The sequence below is a fragment of the Rhinolophus sinicus genome, linkage group LG03, assembly GCF_036562045.2.
Source record: "Rhinolophus sinicus isolate RSC01 linkage group LG03, ASM3656204v1, whole genome shotgun sequence".
Lineage (NCBI taxonomy): Eukaryota > Metazoa > Chordata > Mammalia > Chiroptera > Rhinolophidae > Rhinolophus > Rhinolophus sinicus.
Genome location: NC_133753.1, coordinates 173,842,602 through 173,859,180, shown reverse-complemented (window position 1 = coordinate 173,859,180; position 16,579 = coordinate 173,842,602). Strand labels below are relative to the sequence as shown.

The 16,579-nt window shown below is 32.4% G+C and overlaps 1 protein-coding gene across 5 annotated transcripts in view; it reads right to left on the bottom strand.

Annotated features, from left to right (window-relative positions):
• Positions 1 to 217: 217 nt before the first annotated feature.
• FYB1 (FYN binding protein 1) overlaps positions 218 to 16,579 on the bottom strand; it is a 157,450-nt gene continuing 141,088 nt past the window's right edge. For all 5 annotated transcript variants that reach the window (XM_019737305.2, XM_019737301.2, XM_074328975.1 and 2 more), the window contains 5 exons: positions 14,356 to 14,446; positions 13,214 to 13,376; positions 4,899 to 4,932; positions 2,672 to 2,703; positions 218 to 1,939 (listed from right to left, as the gene is read on the bottom strand). In XM_019737305.2, the coding sequence (XP_019592864.2) occupies positions 1,917 to 1,939; positions 2,672 to 2,703; positions 4,899 to 4,932; positions 13,214 to 13,376; positions 14,356 to 14,446 (343 nt within the window). In that variant the 3' untranslated portion in view covers positions 218 to 1,916. The remainder of the gene's footprint in view (positions 1,940 to 2,671; positions 2,704 to 4,898; positions 4,933 to 13,213; positions 13,377 to 14,355; positions 14,447 to 16,579) is intronic.

The following is a 16,579-nucleotide window of genomic DNA, read 5'->3' as shown; positions in this document are numbered from 1 at the left end:
CACTTGATTATCTCAATTTCTACCACAAAATAGGAAGGCAAAGTATCAGGGGCACTGATGGAAGGTTTGGTCTTGAACAAGAGGTACCCCATCCTCTGAGGCTGAAGCAAAAAGAGATAAGGATGAGCTCAGAGAAAAACTCCTGTAGATTGGCGTCAAGTTCTGGGAGAGAAAGGAGGATGGCCTCGATTTCTTGATGAAGTTGGAGGCAAACTTATTTGCTGAAGGTATTATTTATTTGTTGCTCTTCTCACATGACAGAATTCCACACATAAAACTATAACAGAAATATTTAGTATATTAAAATTAACACTTCAAATATTTATGTTATATTAAGATGGTTATCTATTACATAAATCCTTCATAGGCATCTATGTCTGTTTCTTGCTGTATAAACCAAAACTCTAAAATATTCTCTTGATCCAATTTGAAATTTAAAAACTCATACTCTATTGAATTTATACTATTTTCAATCAGAAAAAAACATTACTGGAAATGTACTGTCAGCGAATTATGCATATTTGTTACCAAATTTAACAAACAAAAAACATTTTGGAACATGTAATGTTCTCTGGTATTAAAATAAATTCATCATGTGAGCATATACTAGTTTCTTTATCAAAAAGTAGACATCAAAGTATTTCATAATTGCTGGAGGTCTTTGAGATTAATGGCTTCTAATATGGGGGGCCTCAGACTTCCAGAATCTGTAAATTGAGCAATAGAAGTTGAGGATCTATTTTCAAACTTCAATGCAACTAATGGAAATCCCACTTTACCCATATGAAGTCTTTGAGTTCCTTTGCAATTATTTGAAATTATTTCAATTCAGTGGGGCCACTCTTCAGAAGCTGTTTTCTTGGGTGCTGGGTTTTGTATTTTGTATCATGGTGTTTAGTGTTCTTAGCATTTGAGACCCAGATGATTCACATTTTGCTGTTGGGTTGCTTTAGGAAAGAGTATGTATGAATAGAAACCCTAATACAAACACCAGGCTTTAATTTGTACTTCCTCTGCTGGTCAACTTTCCAGTAAAGTTGTTTTTTAAAAAAAAGCTCCATAGAGGTAATTGAAAAACAAAAACAGAAACAAAAATCTTTTTAAAAGTCTTCATAGTGAAGAAGTGCCATAAAAGTCCAAATTCCATTTTGCATAATTTTAGTGTAGTCCGCATTCATTTATACTCTAGTTACAATAGTACTTTAAACAGAATACAGAATTATACTGTTAGCATATGAATCTGCAAAAATATAACATTTTAGACTCTTCTATAGTTTTAATCTCATGTGTGCATCCCAAAATGCATACATCCTTATCAAATAATTAACACATATTCACAATTAACAAAGAGGGACAAACTTTATACAAAAGTTCTGTTACTATTGTAATTTTTGAAAATATTTAACTCACCAGCAACATAGAAGACAGCTCTGCCTTTTTAAAGACAAATAATTTGAATAGAGAATATAATATAAAATCACAGTTTAGAGGTGCAAACAATAGTTTTCTTCTTGTGGGATGTTTTAAAATTTCCTTCTTCATATTTCTTTATTGTTCTTCTTTATATTTCTTTAGACAACACAGTCATTTCTTCTCAAATGATTTTTTTTAGAAGAGGGATTGTCTTTTGATGATCTAAAAGAAGCGCCTTAATAATTGTAGCTGAGTCAGAAAATGGGATATTTAATAGTTCTTACATCTCATTGATGTAGTCTTCCAAGACGTCCATTAAGCAGAGAGGTCATTTTCTATGTCCAAAATTTCAAAACTTCATAAAGATAATCAGAACTTTATAACAAATGATAATAAGTAGTTTTGTACATTCATTTTCAATGATACCCAATAACACATGCCAATTAAAACCCAGACTTCATATTGGCATCAAATGAACATTGCAGAATGACCAAAGCTGAGAGCTAGTCATTGTCATAGATGCAACCTGAAAGAAAAAAAATGCAAATTTAAATACAGTTCCAAGGTTGGAAATATGGGTGATTCATACTTTTCTGGTTTAGGATTTTAAAAAATAGAATTAGCTCACTTTATGAAGGCCACATACATATTTAACTTTTATTGCTCAGTATACAATTCCAAAAAAGTTTCCGGACAAATTTATTCTCTATCAAAATGACTTTGGGTTATCTTATTTTATTTGGCATTGAATTAAATATGCTTTTTGGTAGTCATTTTGAGTGAGGTTGAATCATAAGTTTCAAAGGAGACTAAAAGGCAAAATGATTAACATTATGCTTCATGTCAGTTGAGGTTAATTTTTTAGATCATAATTTAGAAATATACAATGCTTATAGAATAGTAGTGAGCATTATTAAGTTATGAAATAAGTACCTACTTATTGGCCAATTACCATTTTTTTGGTGGATAAAAGCATTTCTTATTAAGATTCATAGTATAATTAAAAATTGACCAAATATTTTAATACTTCTATTTTCAAAGAAAATAAATAAGAGATTCTTCCTTGATTTCTAGTCATGTGCAAAAATAAATTGTTTCTCATTATTTCAGGACATTTATCTTTCCTAACATTTGCAAGTGATTCAAATTCTGATCAGATAGGAAGGCTCTAATTAATACAGCAAACTATTTTTAGTATTTGTAAGAACAGTAAATTGACTGTTCCTGTCTTCTGTAGTGGGTGTCATTGGAGACTTACCATCAGCAATATCATCATAGATCTCTCCATCACTGTAAATGTAGAAAATAATTTTTATTTTTGAAGAAAATGTCTTCTTAACATTAAAACAATAGATTAAAAACTTAGTGATATGATTTTATATGACAAAACATTTAAGGGTGAGACGTTACATGTTATGCATTTATAAGTGGGAAGAAATTTCATATTCATTTGCATCTCTTTCCATTGGCTTAATCTAATCCTCTGTTTCATTCTAAAAACAAAACAAAACAAAAAACACACAAAAAAACAACAACAAAAACCCTCAACTAATTCTGATTATCATAGATATAGAATAATGGGAACGTGCCTCAAGAGCACAGACCATGCCTCACTCACCTTTAGACCTAACTGTGAGCCTACTACACAGCTGAGCTTGGTAAGAAGGGCTGAACTAAACAAACTGAAAAATCATGGTGTAATATTCCACTGGGGGCTCTAATCCAAAATTGCAATGCATTATTTATATCTATCAGAGTTATACTTTCACTTAAACTTCAAACGTTGAATGAAATATAATAACATTTGACATAGGAAATGGGTGCATCATTTTTGTATGTCTTTAATTACAATTTTTAAAAATTAATTATAAAAAATATAAATATTAATTATAAAATAAGTAGCCAAGATATGGTTAGTATGGTGATTCTTATGTTATGTAATTCTAAAAAATTTATGGTTATAGGCAGCATTCATAATAATAGTTCTGGCTATTTTTACACATTTTACCTAGTTTTACCTGGCCCTGAGTCTGCAATATTCTATTCTATGTACATACCAAATGCCTCCTATGTACCAGGAGATATAAATATGAGTAAGAGAAGCTTTGATTTCAAGAAGCTTATAATCTAATAAAGGAGAAAATGATATACAAGTAATTAAAATAGAAAGTATTATAAATATTAATATAGCCTTGAAACGTAGAAAACAGTTTCACAGTTCGTAAATGTAAGATGACTGTTACTCAGACCAGACCCACTTTTGATTACTGGACTATCTCTGTGCCTTTATCATGGAAACAGCAGCAGGCCCTTCAAATTGCTGCCAACTATAGCAGATGCTGTGAGTTCCCTGTGTATTCTGTTTGGATCCTTTCTTTAAGATTGAGGGAGGGTTTGGCTAATGGGAAATCTGATAGAAATGCAAAGAAGACAGATTTTCCTATTATTCATTCAATAAACATTTATGAAGTATTCGCTTTCATAGGTGGGAAACCAATAATTACGTAGAGAGCACAATTTCTAAATTCTCTCTTAATCATCCTTAATAATCACTGATGAAGAGGTATTTTTATCTGCCACTTATTCTTTCCTTGAAATTTGTATCTTTCATAGACTAGAACCTATTGAAAAGTCCCATGGCTACCACCATGATTAATGCTCTGGGGAAAATAAAAGTATTATGATTATTTTTCTTTTTACTCTATACTAGTTTGCAGACAGAGCATTTAACATTGATTTGTCTCTTTCTGACTGGTATCAGGTTGTTCATGGATACAGTTTGTAAATCCTCCTTGATTTTATTTTTTTATTATGCTGAATTCTGTAACTATTTGTATTGGTGTGTGTCCTGATTTCATAATGGAGCTCATTTCTTGCAGTGGTTAACTTGGAACAGAACCTTATAATGTTTTGGGGGACTCGATAGCACACTAACACCAGACTGTGACAATGTCTTTCTTATTCATAAGACTAGAAGAATCATTGACTGCTATCTTTTTTTCTGGCATGCTTCGGAAAAGGCAACTTAATACTCTATTATGCTTGGTGTGAGTAAAGAAACGCCCTCAACTAGGGGTTAAACTATAAACTGTTAACAGGAGATATTAGCACCTACTGTGTAGACCTACTTATTGGTCCCTGATTAATTCAATTCAACCAACTACCTTAAACAGCAAGTGAAATGCAAAGTATTAATGAAAGTGTTAGTGACTTTGATCTATCTCCAATGTTTGCAGTGTCTGCCTCCAATGAATATATAAAACTATGACTGTATAATCATGAATGAGAAGAGCTTCTTGTCTATTTAATAATGACACTTTATAAAAACTTTAACTTTATTATGGGTACCACCATATTGATATTAGGATATTGTTCTAAAATTCATTTATGATAGTTCAGTAGATTGTATTATTTAAATGATATTAAGACTCTTTCTTAAAGCAAAAATTCTTTTTTACAAGTATAGCAGTAGAAAATGGGCTTACTTGTCGGCCAAGTAACTCCGAAGGACATAACCATCTATGAAAGAAAAAGGAAATAAATTTTATTAATAGTATCAACTTGAAATATCTTTACTATTTCTTTTAATAAACTGAAATAGAACAGGATAATTAATGATATAATATAATATAACCCATTGAGTAATTGTATTTATCTTCATTTTTCTTGTGGGCACTTTACTCTCCTATCTTTCTTCTCCTTTTTTCTCCTACTTTTCTTTCTCTCCTACATGTCTCTTTTAGTCCTTTTAAAATTTTTCTTCATCCCTCCAGTGAGAAAATGTTTTTTGTTCTCTAAGCTATAGCTTCTTTCAAATTTTAATCTATTACCTCAAGGTTTTACCCACGTGACCCAGTTTTAGGGAGAATTTATTAAGTGCAGTTTCTTCAATCACAAAAGTAGTTCATAGGTAGGTATTTTAAATATCATCATATCTAAGACTTAACTCTTCAAATTTTATTATATTGAGCAGAGTTAGAACTGCTTTCAGATGCCAACAATCTGGTGGCTACTTGGAGGAGTGAGTATGCATTGTAAATGGTCTCTAAATAGTTCTCTCATATTCTGTGTGGAATAGCTTTCTCAATTGCTTTTGCCATTTGATGCAGTGTCAATATTTGCATTTTCATCTTTCAGAGAACAAATCATTATTAGAAGAACACACATCAAGGCTTCTAGTAATTCCCGTTAGGTAGGAAATAGATCATATTTTATGCAAAAAAACCAAAAAAAACATTTTTGAGCACCTTATGTTTGTCTCTCATAGTTAAATACTCCTAGGAAAACATATGGACTATTTTTCTTGAGAAAATGTCTGCTAACATCTAATTAATATTACTAACCTTTGGAATTATTAATTTTATGTTACTGCCTAAACTCTGTTGTATGCTTAAGATCAGTACCATTTATTGCCTTGTCAATACAGTCTCTAAATCATTTCTTTCACTGAGTCAATCTATTGGTTTTGGTTCACGTTACTCTAGTTTTGATTCTCAATCAGAGTAAATGTGTAAAAAAATTACAAACCAGGAAGCTCATAAGTAAAGATAGTACAAGTGATAATAAGTGTACTGAAACATATTGATGTTGATTTAACATGCAAAACCATATTTTAAAAAAGTTAGGCTCATACAACTGAAATTGTAGATTAAAACTTAAGGAAATGAACTTTCACTTGAAATATTCCAGGTTAAAAAACTTCAAAATATTTTATCAAGAAATTCACCACTTTTAAATGAAAATTGTTTATAAGAATCCTACTTGGAAAAGAATCAAGGTTATCTTTGAATTCCTGGGGTATGGAAGTAATGAGACATATTTCAAAATGATAAAAGAACAGTAAAGTAATATTTTACTCAGTATGAAAAATTAGACCATTTTATATCTTTTTTTTTTTTACTTCAGTCAAAGCAAAAGCAGCAAAAATTATTAATGTTAAGAACATCTGAAATGAATATCTATGATCCTGGGATAGCTTTTGATATCATAGTTCTTTCATTCATTTCATGTTAACAGCCTTTAAAAAATAAGGTATACATCACAATTTAACATAATTTTTAAAGGGGGATAAGTTTATCTCTAACAAATTCAATTCTCTCAAAGGAGAAAATTGGTGCAGATAATGAGCTATTTGAACGAATTGTGGATTTTGTGTCAGGTTCCAATAACTGAAATCTGTCTTTCCCTGAACTTATGCCTGGGGGCTAAAATAAAATGTGAAGAGTTCTCTACAGACAGTAATAGTCAAAAACAGCTTTTTTTTTTTCATTAGTTAAAATTGGTGGTTCTGTTTTTGTTTTGAATTTTCTCTTAAAGAGAATTAAAAAATAATACACTAGTAATTGTCCCCATGATATATTCATGTTTTACGTTAATAATGTAAAAATAATGACACATATGAACTAAGTCTTTTACTAAGAGCATTAATCTCATCATGAGTTGTTGGGGCTTTATAAAATCTCTGAACTAAAATTAAAAGATAGAAAATTAGAGAAATGTATAACAAATTATAAAGTGTTGCCAGGGACTGGAATTATTTTAGTATCAAATATATTTCTGTTTTTTTTTTTTTTAAACCTTTAGGAGATTAAAAGAAATAAAGATAAAAACAAAAAGAATATAGTCATCATTTTGGGAAATTAAAGGGTTTTATTTTCCTGTGCTTTTAGGTAATCTACTTTGAAAAACTCAACTATGCTAAAATTGTGTAGAATTAGATAGAGCACTGTAATTAAGCACTAAAACAGTCTTTTACATGACCAAAGTTAATAACTCATGATATACAGCTTAATTATCTAACTTCACAAAATTAATTACAAAAAATATATGCTCTTACATTCTCAAACATCTATTACATTTCCTCCTATATCTTGCCTGTTCGAGTTCCACTTTCTCATTTATTGAATGTTCCATTGTTGTTCTATGTGTGTGATATATAAACATCAAGATTGTGAATATTATTTAAGGAAATGTATCAAGATGATGAAGTGTGGGATGGTATTGTGCTGCTTGATTTTAATTCTCTGAAATGATATAATAATTTGAGGCTCATTAGCTATAAAATTACTACTAAATAGCATTTTTACAGGGTTAATGACTTTTAATACAGCATAGGTTTTGCTATCTCAGAGCTTTATAAATCTCTACTAAAACTTTATCCAGTTAAAAGCATGATTCATGACAGTGTCAAAACAAATGACTTACGATGAGTTTTTGTATAATCTCTCCATTATAGTTTCTAGAGATAACTTTTTTTGCAGTAGATAAATACTGTTTTGCTTGCATGTTCCATGTACATCCATGAAAAGGGAATGTTAATGAAACATACAAATTAAATAAATAAAAAATACCTCATGGTTTTGTACCATGTAAATGGTTGCCATGTTTAGTTAGCAGTGGAATATTTATAGGTGCTGGCACACCAGGGATTCTCACATATAGTATGAAATTGTTATTTGGAAATCTCTGTGTTCATAGAGCAGAACACAGCGGCTTGAAACAAATGTTTTGAAATGTGTGGCAGGGTAGAGCTACTTAAGAAAGTACCCCCACACACACCCATATGTGCCAGTTAATTTCCTCCCAAGACATTCGCTTGTTACAGTACTCAAGTGTCCCAGGATTAATGACTCACCTTTCAGAGGGATGTTGTGAATATAAAATTACTAAGGAAATACAAAATCTTTCGAAAAATATCTTCATTCTAATATTTTTTAAATTTTACTTTATAAAAACGACAGCTTTTATTATTTCCTTTTTATTTCATTTGTTGTGAGCAAGTCTAGAAATAAAATTAAATTTACTTAATTTGGCCTCACGCAGTTTAAAGACCATAAAATTGTATTGCATAGTTTTACCCAGGCAAATGGAACAATGTCCAATTTTAAGGGAAAATGCTCATAATATAATAGAAAGAAAAACCAAAATTCAGTGTATAATACTGAATACAAATTATTATAATGGTCCCATTTTTAGAAAATGTTCTCTCTTTATATCTATCTATCCATCCATCCATCCATCCATCCATCCATCCATCCATCTATCATCTATCTATCTATCTATCTATCTATCTATCTATCTATCTATCTACCTACCTACCTATTACTGAGGCTTCAAATCACGGTGACTTTTCAAATTTCTGACTTAAATTTTTTTTCTTCAGTGAGTATGTAGTATTTTAAAATTGAAAACAAAATTACCTAAGTAAAGAAATAATCAATTGGATTTGGGAAACTCCAAAGCACCTATAAAATCCCCCTTTCTTTGATGTCCAAAGGAAATGGAGAACATTTTAACCACAAATAATGCAGCTCATGTCTCATTCTATATTTTTTGTAGAAAATTTTTCTCAAGTGACAGTAGGTGGGAAAACTCACTGCTTATGAGACATTGAATTGTGGAATATGCGCAAATAGTAGGGAGAAATTATAAACATTTGGGAATGTGCCAGGAATATATATTTAAGATCTCAGTGCCTCTGCAATGTGTGCTTCACAAGTCAATGGGTGAGACTTGATCAAATGAGATAATGCCTGTAAAAGTGGCTTGTACTCCACTTCACAATGGGAAGGGATTATTGTTAATGCTTTAGCCTCTAGTTTCTTCCATTACTAACCTTAGGTTTAAGTAAGCTATGCTTTCTTTTCTTTGATGGATTAAAGAATAATGGAGAGTAAGGAACATGTTTCAGTCACCATGGTGTTGGATATCAAATCCCTTTGCTGCTAATCAGAAAATAGAGAAATAAGGAACTGAAAGATTTAGAGTCTCCCAAACGATACACAAGAAGTGAACCACATTACTAAGGCTAGACAGAGAACTTCTGTTTTCTAACCAGTTAAACTATTTAGCAGACATTTTTCTGTGTCTGTATGTCAGACTTTCATCTTGTTATACAACTGCAATCTCCAAATTGTCAAATTCAATGCAGCAAGCTCTAAACAAGGTGCCAGGCACTGTAGAATGTTGAGAACATTTCATTGAAGCTACTTTCAAGCTTAGAGTCTAATAAGAATAAAACATTGGTAAAAAAAATAAATAAATAAAGACAATTACAGCAACAAAAGTAATAGCATGGTGGAGGAGGGGAGAAATTTAATTGTGATGGGGTGGCTGGGGAGTGGACATGTCTCCAATTTTAGATGACAACTGAGTTGTTTTTAACAGACAACTACGAGCATTCCAAGCAGAATAAAATAGCATAGAAGGGTGAAAAAACATCATTTATTGAGGGAATGACAAGTAAGTAGCTTGTGATTCTGGGTGTCAGATGCAGATGGGAAATAGTTGCTGAGGATGAGGCTAGATCAGAAAGGGTGTTATGTACTAGCGTAAAGACTTTGTTTTTTTAAAAAATAATATTTAGGTAACAGTGTGGTGAGTGGATTAACTGAGAGTGTAAGGTAGACATATTATTGGAAAGTTTATTGCAATAATCCAGGTGAGGGAGGGTTAAATCCAATGAGAAATCAACCCAAATTTTATAGAGGCCTGTATGGAATAGATCAGAAATTCAGAAAAATAAGAAAATCAAGGATCCAGTTCAAGGAAGGAATAAGCAGGAAGTTTAAAAAAATTAAGAAAAGCAGCAGGAAAAATAAAAGTAAATTTAAAAAAAGACATAATAATGAAATCTTGGAATAATACTTAATTCAAAAGGCAATAGCAGATGCTCCTGGTGAGCCCCCATATACCCTCACCTTTACCACTTTAGTGCCTTTTGGCTCAACTTTCAACTAATAGCACTTGCATTTTTATTTTTTTAATGCTTTTTCCTCAGGCTTCCAGAACTCTCTTCGTCAACTTTCTCAATACCCTGAATGACTTGCCACCTGCCCAGGAGTAGGCTTCAACCCCTGATGGACAAGAGTTGATGTATTAATACCCCAATTTGTTTCCCACTGGATATGATAACTGCCACTCCAATTGGATTAAGATCCAGTCATCCAAGTGGTAACTTTGTTGAGAACAAAGCTTTATTGGCTGTCTTCCCCTCCCTGTCTACTTCTTCACTTGCCTACAGGTATTTCCCAGACACACCTCTAAAATGGAGAAGCCAAACTAAGACAAAGTCCAACCCAAAGAAAGTCTTTAAATAAAAAACAATAGGTACACACATGCTGCTGACATAATCATCTGGTTTCCATCTTGTTTGAGATTGACCCTCCCAGACCACCTAAGAATTGAACTAACTATCAGTGATCTTGGCAATTGAAAAGTGTGTTGGGACTGCACCAGGGAAGAAAATGATAAAAGTTACATGGAATCCTTGAGTGTAATCTGCCAGAATTTTTTGTAATGTTTCCACCTTCATTTTTAAAAGATGATAAATTCTAAAGGACAGGAGCCCTTCAGTACTTAGAATTATTGATATCCAAATAGGAAATGATAGTGGATTACAAAATTATCCCTGAATGGCTACTGGTTTTCTTCATTTTTAAGGTCCACTGGTTCCTAGGAAGATAGGAGTCTCCGCTGAATTTCAGTTTTTGGTGCTGTATCTATTCCTGCTCACCTATATCTATATCCATACATGTTTGTTGATTACGTCATCTACATCCTTGTTATTCAGAATGTGTTTCATGGATTAGCAGCATCAATTACCTCAGAGCTTGGTAAAATGCAGAATGCCACACCTCACCTCAGACCAACTGAATTAGAATCTGTATATTTAACAAGTCTCCATATGATGTGTAGGAACTTTGAAGCTGAGGAGCATTGCTCTAGATGGGATTTATTGCTAGGGACAGGAGTCTCAGAACAGCATGGCAAGATTTGCTTCCACCATACCAAGGGCAAGATGTGGCTGAAGCTTGTGCACTGGGGAGAGGACCATGCAAGTACTAGGACAATTCTCTGCTGTAAAAAATGTGAAATAATTTGGAAAGTAGAGGAAAGTAAACATATTACTTGGCATGGTGGAAAAATATCTAGCATTTTGGGTTTCTTCAGATAATTACCCAGAAGTGGGATTACTGGGTTCTTCTTTGTCTCTTGTTATAGTTTTTGTTTTAAAGTCTATTTTGTCTAATATAAGTATTGCTAGCCCAGCTTTTTTTTTTGTTTCCATTTTCATGAAATATCTTTTTCCATCCCTTTACTTTCTACCTGTGTGCGTCTTTCAATCTGCAGTGATTCTGTTGTAGGCAGCATTTTTAAGGGTTTTGTTTTCTTATCCATTCAGCCCTCTGATGTCTTTTGAATGAAGCATTTAATCCCTTTACACAATGTGATTTATAGATGATGTAATACAGAATTGTACACCTGAAATCTATGTAACTTTACTAACAATTGTCACCCCAATAAACTTTAATTAAAGAAAATAAAAGGGAAAAAAAATTGTTCACACACACACACACACACACACACACACTCACACACACACTGAAGACCATCTAGAAGCAAGGCCACAGAGAAAATGACCCTCTCAGAAAACTGGCCTTCTTCTTCATTAGAATATACAACTAGCTCAGTGTCCACACTGACAGCAGTTACCAGGGACATTGGTCTCTGGTCCCAAAGGGTGGAGTTTGAGGCAGTACATAATTTTTAACATGCCAGTAAATTCTATCCCATATTAAACAGGCTTCTTCTTTCTCTTACTATTGTGTCATGAGAACTTCCTCATGGTTTATTATAATTATCATGTAAAGTATTCAATTTGGTGTATTTGTCATAACTTACTTAATAACTTAAATATTTTGAACATTTTATTATTTTTTAATATTTTTGATGTGCATACTTTTTCTGCATTGTAGTCTATTCCTTGGGGCACATCCTCACAAATGCTAGCCTGAAAGGAACTTTTCTTTGTTTCCTGGAGCTCTATCTATACATTATCTCCAGTGAGCTTCAAGTCTGAATACTACACTCCCCCTGCTTTTTATCCTTTATACCCACATTCCATTTTCTCATTTTAAAAGCCAACCAAACCTCCTCCACGACAACTTTAGAACCATTTACCCCACCCTTGAGTCACTGTGTTTTGTTCTTAAAGCTCCTGTCCCTGAGTCACCTACCTGTCATTAGAATTTGACTCAGAATTTATGTTTTCAATGCAGACTAACCTAGCTGATGTAGGCAGCCATGTTGGCTATCCAATTTTAAATATAAGACAACACAATTTTGAATTACTCTTTCCTGGACTTTAAGTGAAATAAGTTTCCTTTTAAAATTTGACAAAAAAAAACATTTCCACCTGTCTGCTATTATAGCTGATAGAGTCAAAGATGTTAGGAACTCTCTTGTACTGATTTGGAATAATATGTCATATTAGTGTGTCAAAATAGGTAATGAAAACAAGTGAATTTGTGAGGTAGGAAATCTGGAAATTCTAGGTGTGACATATCCTATATAATTTCAAAACCAGGCCAGAGTAAGCTCCACTCACAACTTTAGCACAGTGGTTCTCACTTTAGTGTACATAAGAATAAGCTAGGGAAAAAGTTATGATCACAGATTCCATCTGACCCCTGGAGCTCACGACTCTATAAGTCAAGGGTGGATCCAGGCAACTATATACACACATAGGTCTTCTGATGCTGGGATCTTTGGGACCACATTTTGAGAAGTACTAATTTGGCACTACCTTGGCATCACAGTGCCAAATACAGCAGGTGAGAAACGAAAAGAGATGAAAATAAAATGCATTGATTTCAACCAAGCAAGATCTCCAGTTTCTTAATGCTTTCCACAATTCACAAAGCATAGAGTGAAAAGAGTTAATAGGGGTCATCACTGAAACTTGTTTGGTTGTTAAATTCTGGAGGGCCCCATCTATGTAGAGTAAGCAATGACTTACATTTTCCTTCTTCGTTCCTGCAGAGAACTTTTGTATCGTCTGTGCTTTGTATAACATCAAGAGATTCACCAGGCTTTACCTGTAGATCTCTGTTCCCCCACTTTTTAGAAGTTAAGGAGGGTACAACTGTGGTTGAATATAGAACTCTAATTTCACCATCATACTGTAAAAATAAAAAAAAAAGCACCATTATTGATTATCGACTCTTTTTAAAGTAATTCATATACTGACAGATTTATTAAGAAATTCTTTGCTAAATAAACAGTTCCTTGTTTTCAAAAGATAACATAAGGACACTAAAGAAAACATTTTTGGTGAAAGTCACTTATAACCTCACCAACTTAATGTAATAACTATTTTGAAAATTAAAAAAATTAATATTTAATTTTTGCTTTGATACTCTCATATATTGCAAAATTATTACCACTGTATTTAGCTAACACTGCTAACACCTCACATAACTACCATTTACTTTTTGTAGTAAAAACATTTAAGATTTACTCTCTTAGCAAGTTTCAAATGGATAATACAGTATTGCTAACTATAATCACCATCTTGTACACGAAATCCCTAAAACTGATTAATCTGATAACTTAAAGTGTATACCCTTTGACAACATCTCCCTACATCCCCCACCCTCTGCCAGCCTCTGGTAAACCCTCATTCTCTTCTATGTTTCTAAGAGTTTGGCTTTCTTAGTTTCCACATTTGAATGAGATTATACAGTATTTGTCTTACTCTGTCTGACTTATTTCACTTAGAACAATGCCCACAAGATACGTCCATGTTATCACAAATGGTAGGATTTTCTTCTTTTGTCATGGCTGAATAGTATTTCATTGTATAGATACACTATATATATTTTATTCATTCTATTTTTAGATTACCTTCTTATCAAGGTTCAAAGGACAGCTAAATTTAGATGATTATTTCAGTATATATATTGTGCATGTATGAGTTTGCTTAATTTGTTATAGCAATAAATTTAAATCTAAAATAAATTTTGTAGAAAATAAAGAAATTATGATGGATAACTGTGATACTGATAATTACACTTTTAAAATACACATTTTGGAAATTAAAAATCATAGGAGCTTTTCATTAGTGCTTTGAACTTTGTATGATATTTAAATATAACGTACTTTAAATTTTTTCCTAAAGTCTTTTTCTTCTTTTTCCTGCTTTTTTAGCTTCTTAAGGTCTTTTTCTTCTGTCTTGGCCTTGGATCCTTGACTAGGATGGTAGAACACACATAAAATAACACTTAGTTTCAAAAATATAAAAAGAATAGTGTACAATAGAAACTATTCATAATATCAAATTTTTGTTAAATTTTTTTTTCAATAAATTCCTTTTTTTAGAAATTTACTGCAATCATTGTAATGATGACATTTCATAACGCAGAGATTCTTTAAAAGAATATAGATTATGAGTTAAAACGGAAATGATCTATTATGTTGAACAATTTTAAATCACTGAGGTATAGTTTAAATATCAGTGGTTTCATATAAGTCTACCTTTTCTCAAACCCCCTATATTTTTCATCCCTTCTTAGATAACTAAATGGTTTGGCCGATATCATTGAAAAGGTTTTTAAAAAGGAATACTTTTTAATAAGTGGCTTAAAAGGTTTATCTGCATGTTAGTTTTTTTGTATCTACTTAAAGTGGAGCCAGGGTGGTATTTCATAGATACCAACTGTACTAAAGCCAATTGTTATAAGAGGTGAATAAGCCTAAGATAGTGATTTTCCATCCTGGCCACATATAGGATCACCTGGGAAGCTTTTAAAAAGATACCATTGCCCTTGCCCAATTCCTAGAAATTCTAATTACATTAAATTTAAATTAATTTTAAATTCTAATTTATTAGACTGAGTGAGCTCTAGGTATGACATACATATTTTAAAAGCTCCCCGGGGATACTAATTTGCAACCCAGGTTCAGAACCATTCGCTAGGGTTAAATATGGATGCTAAGGAAATGCTCTGGATCTCTGCACAAGGGAATTTAAAAGATCGGAATGTTAGTGAATAATGAATCACTTTGAACACTGATATTAACTTTTACTCAGATTACTAAAGTTAAAGTTTTGTTTGTAACTATTTAAAAGATTTGATTCTTAATTTTTGAACCTCAGAATGTAGCTCATTCACTGTGCAATGAGACAGCACAATATCCGCCTAAGGTTCTGCCTCCTCCCCGAGGGTCGCCTGCCTTACAGTACTCTGGGCAGAAGTGAAATTGTTGACCCCCGTTAGCAGTTTGAAATTATCAGAATATACATGAGAGCAAAAAATTCCCCACAAGCTATTTTTGAAAATAATTTACTGAAGAATTGAATGCTATGTTACAGAATATAAAATTATTTTAAACTCTGAAAAACAGTACCTATCACATAAAGTTTAATTAGCTGGGGTTTATTTTGCTTAAAGAAAAGGGCCAATGTGTCAATCTGGGTTCCTAGAAGAGCTATTTTATGCAATATATTAATAGTAGCATTTCAACAGTAATATAAAACAGAAAAATGCATTAAAAACTGTCAGGGATAGAAGCGACTTCTCAATGGTAAGCAATATTAGAACTTAATGTATTACTAAAGATTAGATTTTTCCTTTCATGGAGAACTGAGAAAGGAGAATGATTCTCTTTTTATCTTTCTTAGCTGTTTTACCTATAGAACTTGATCTTCATATATAAATGAAAGCATATTTTCCTTTCGGTCTCTTTCATCTTGATACTATCTCTTATTCCATAAAATTAGCTTAGCAACCTTGGTAAAAATAATCTTTTGAGTTCACATGTGCATTTTTACTAGTACAACTCAGAAGGCATCACTTATTGTATTCCATTTGTTACTTTCATCCTTTAATCAAGTCCAAGATCTTTTTATTCACCTTTGCTTTTTCTTGAAAAATCTAGAGAGGTCTTCTTGCTTTTTTACGTAGTATGTATCAGATAGTCTCACATAATTTGGGTAAAAAAACATCCTACCATGTTGTTTTCTATTTCAAAAGAGTTTTCAAAAGGTACTCCTTTTATATTAACTATTTTTAGATTTTCTTACAATTTTAGCCTAAAATTAAATTGAAACCTTAGGTGAGCTGAAGAATGTCACTATTTTCTGTTGACTCTGTTTTTTAAATTTGAATGGAATCTTCGAGAAACTGATGCTTTCGTGGAAAAGAGACATACTAAAAGTCCTGTTAAAAAACAAATCCTGGGGCAGCTGGATGTTGGTTAGAGAGCGAGCTCTGAACAACAGGGTTGCTGGTTCGATTCCCACATGGGGCAGTGAGCTGCGCCCTCCACAACTAGGTTAAAGGACAATGACTTGAAGCTGATGGGCCCTGGAGAAACACACTGT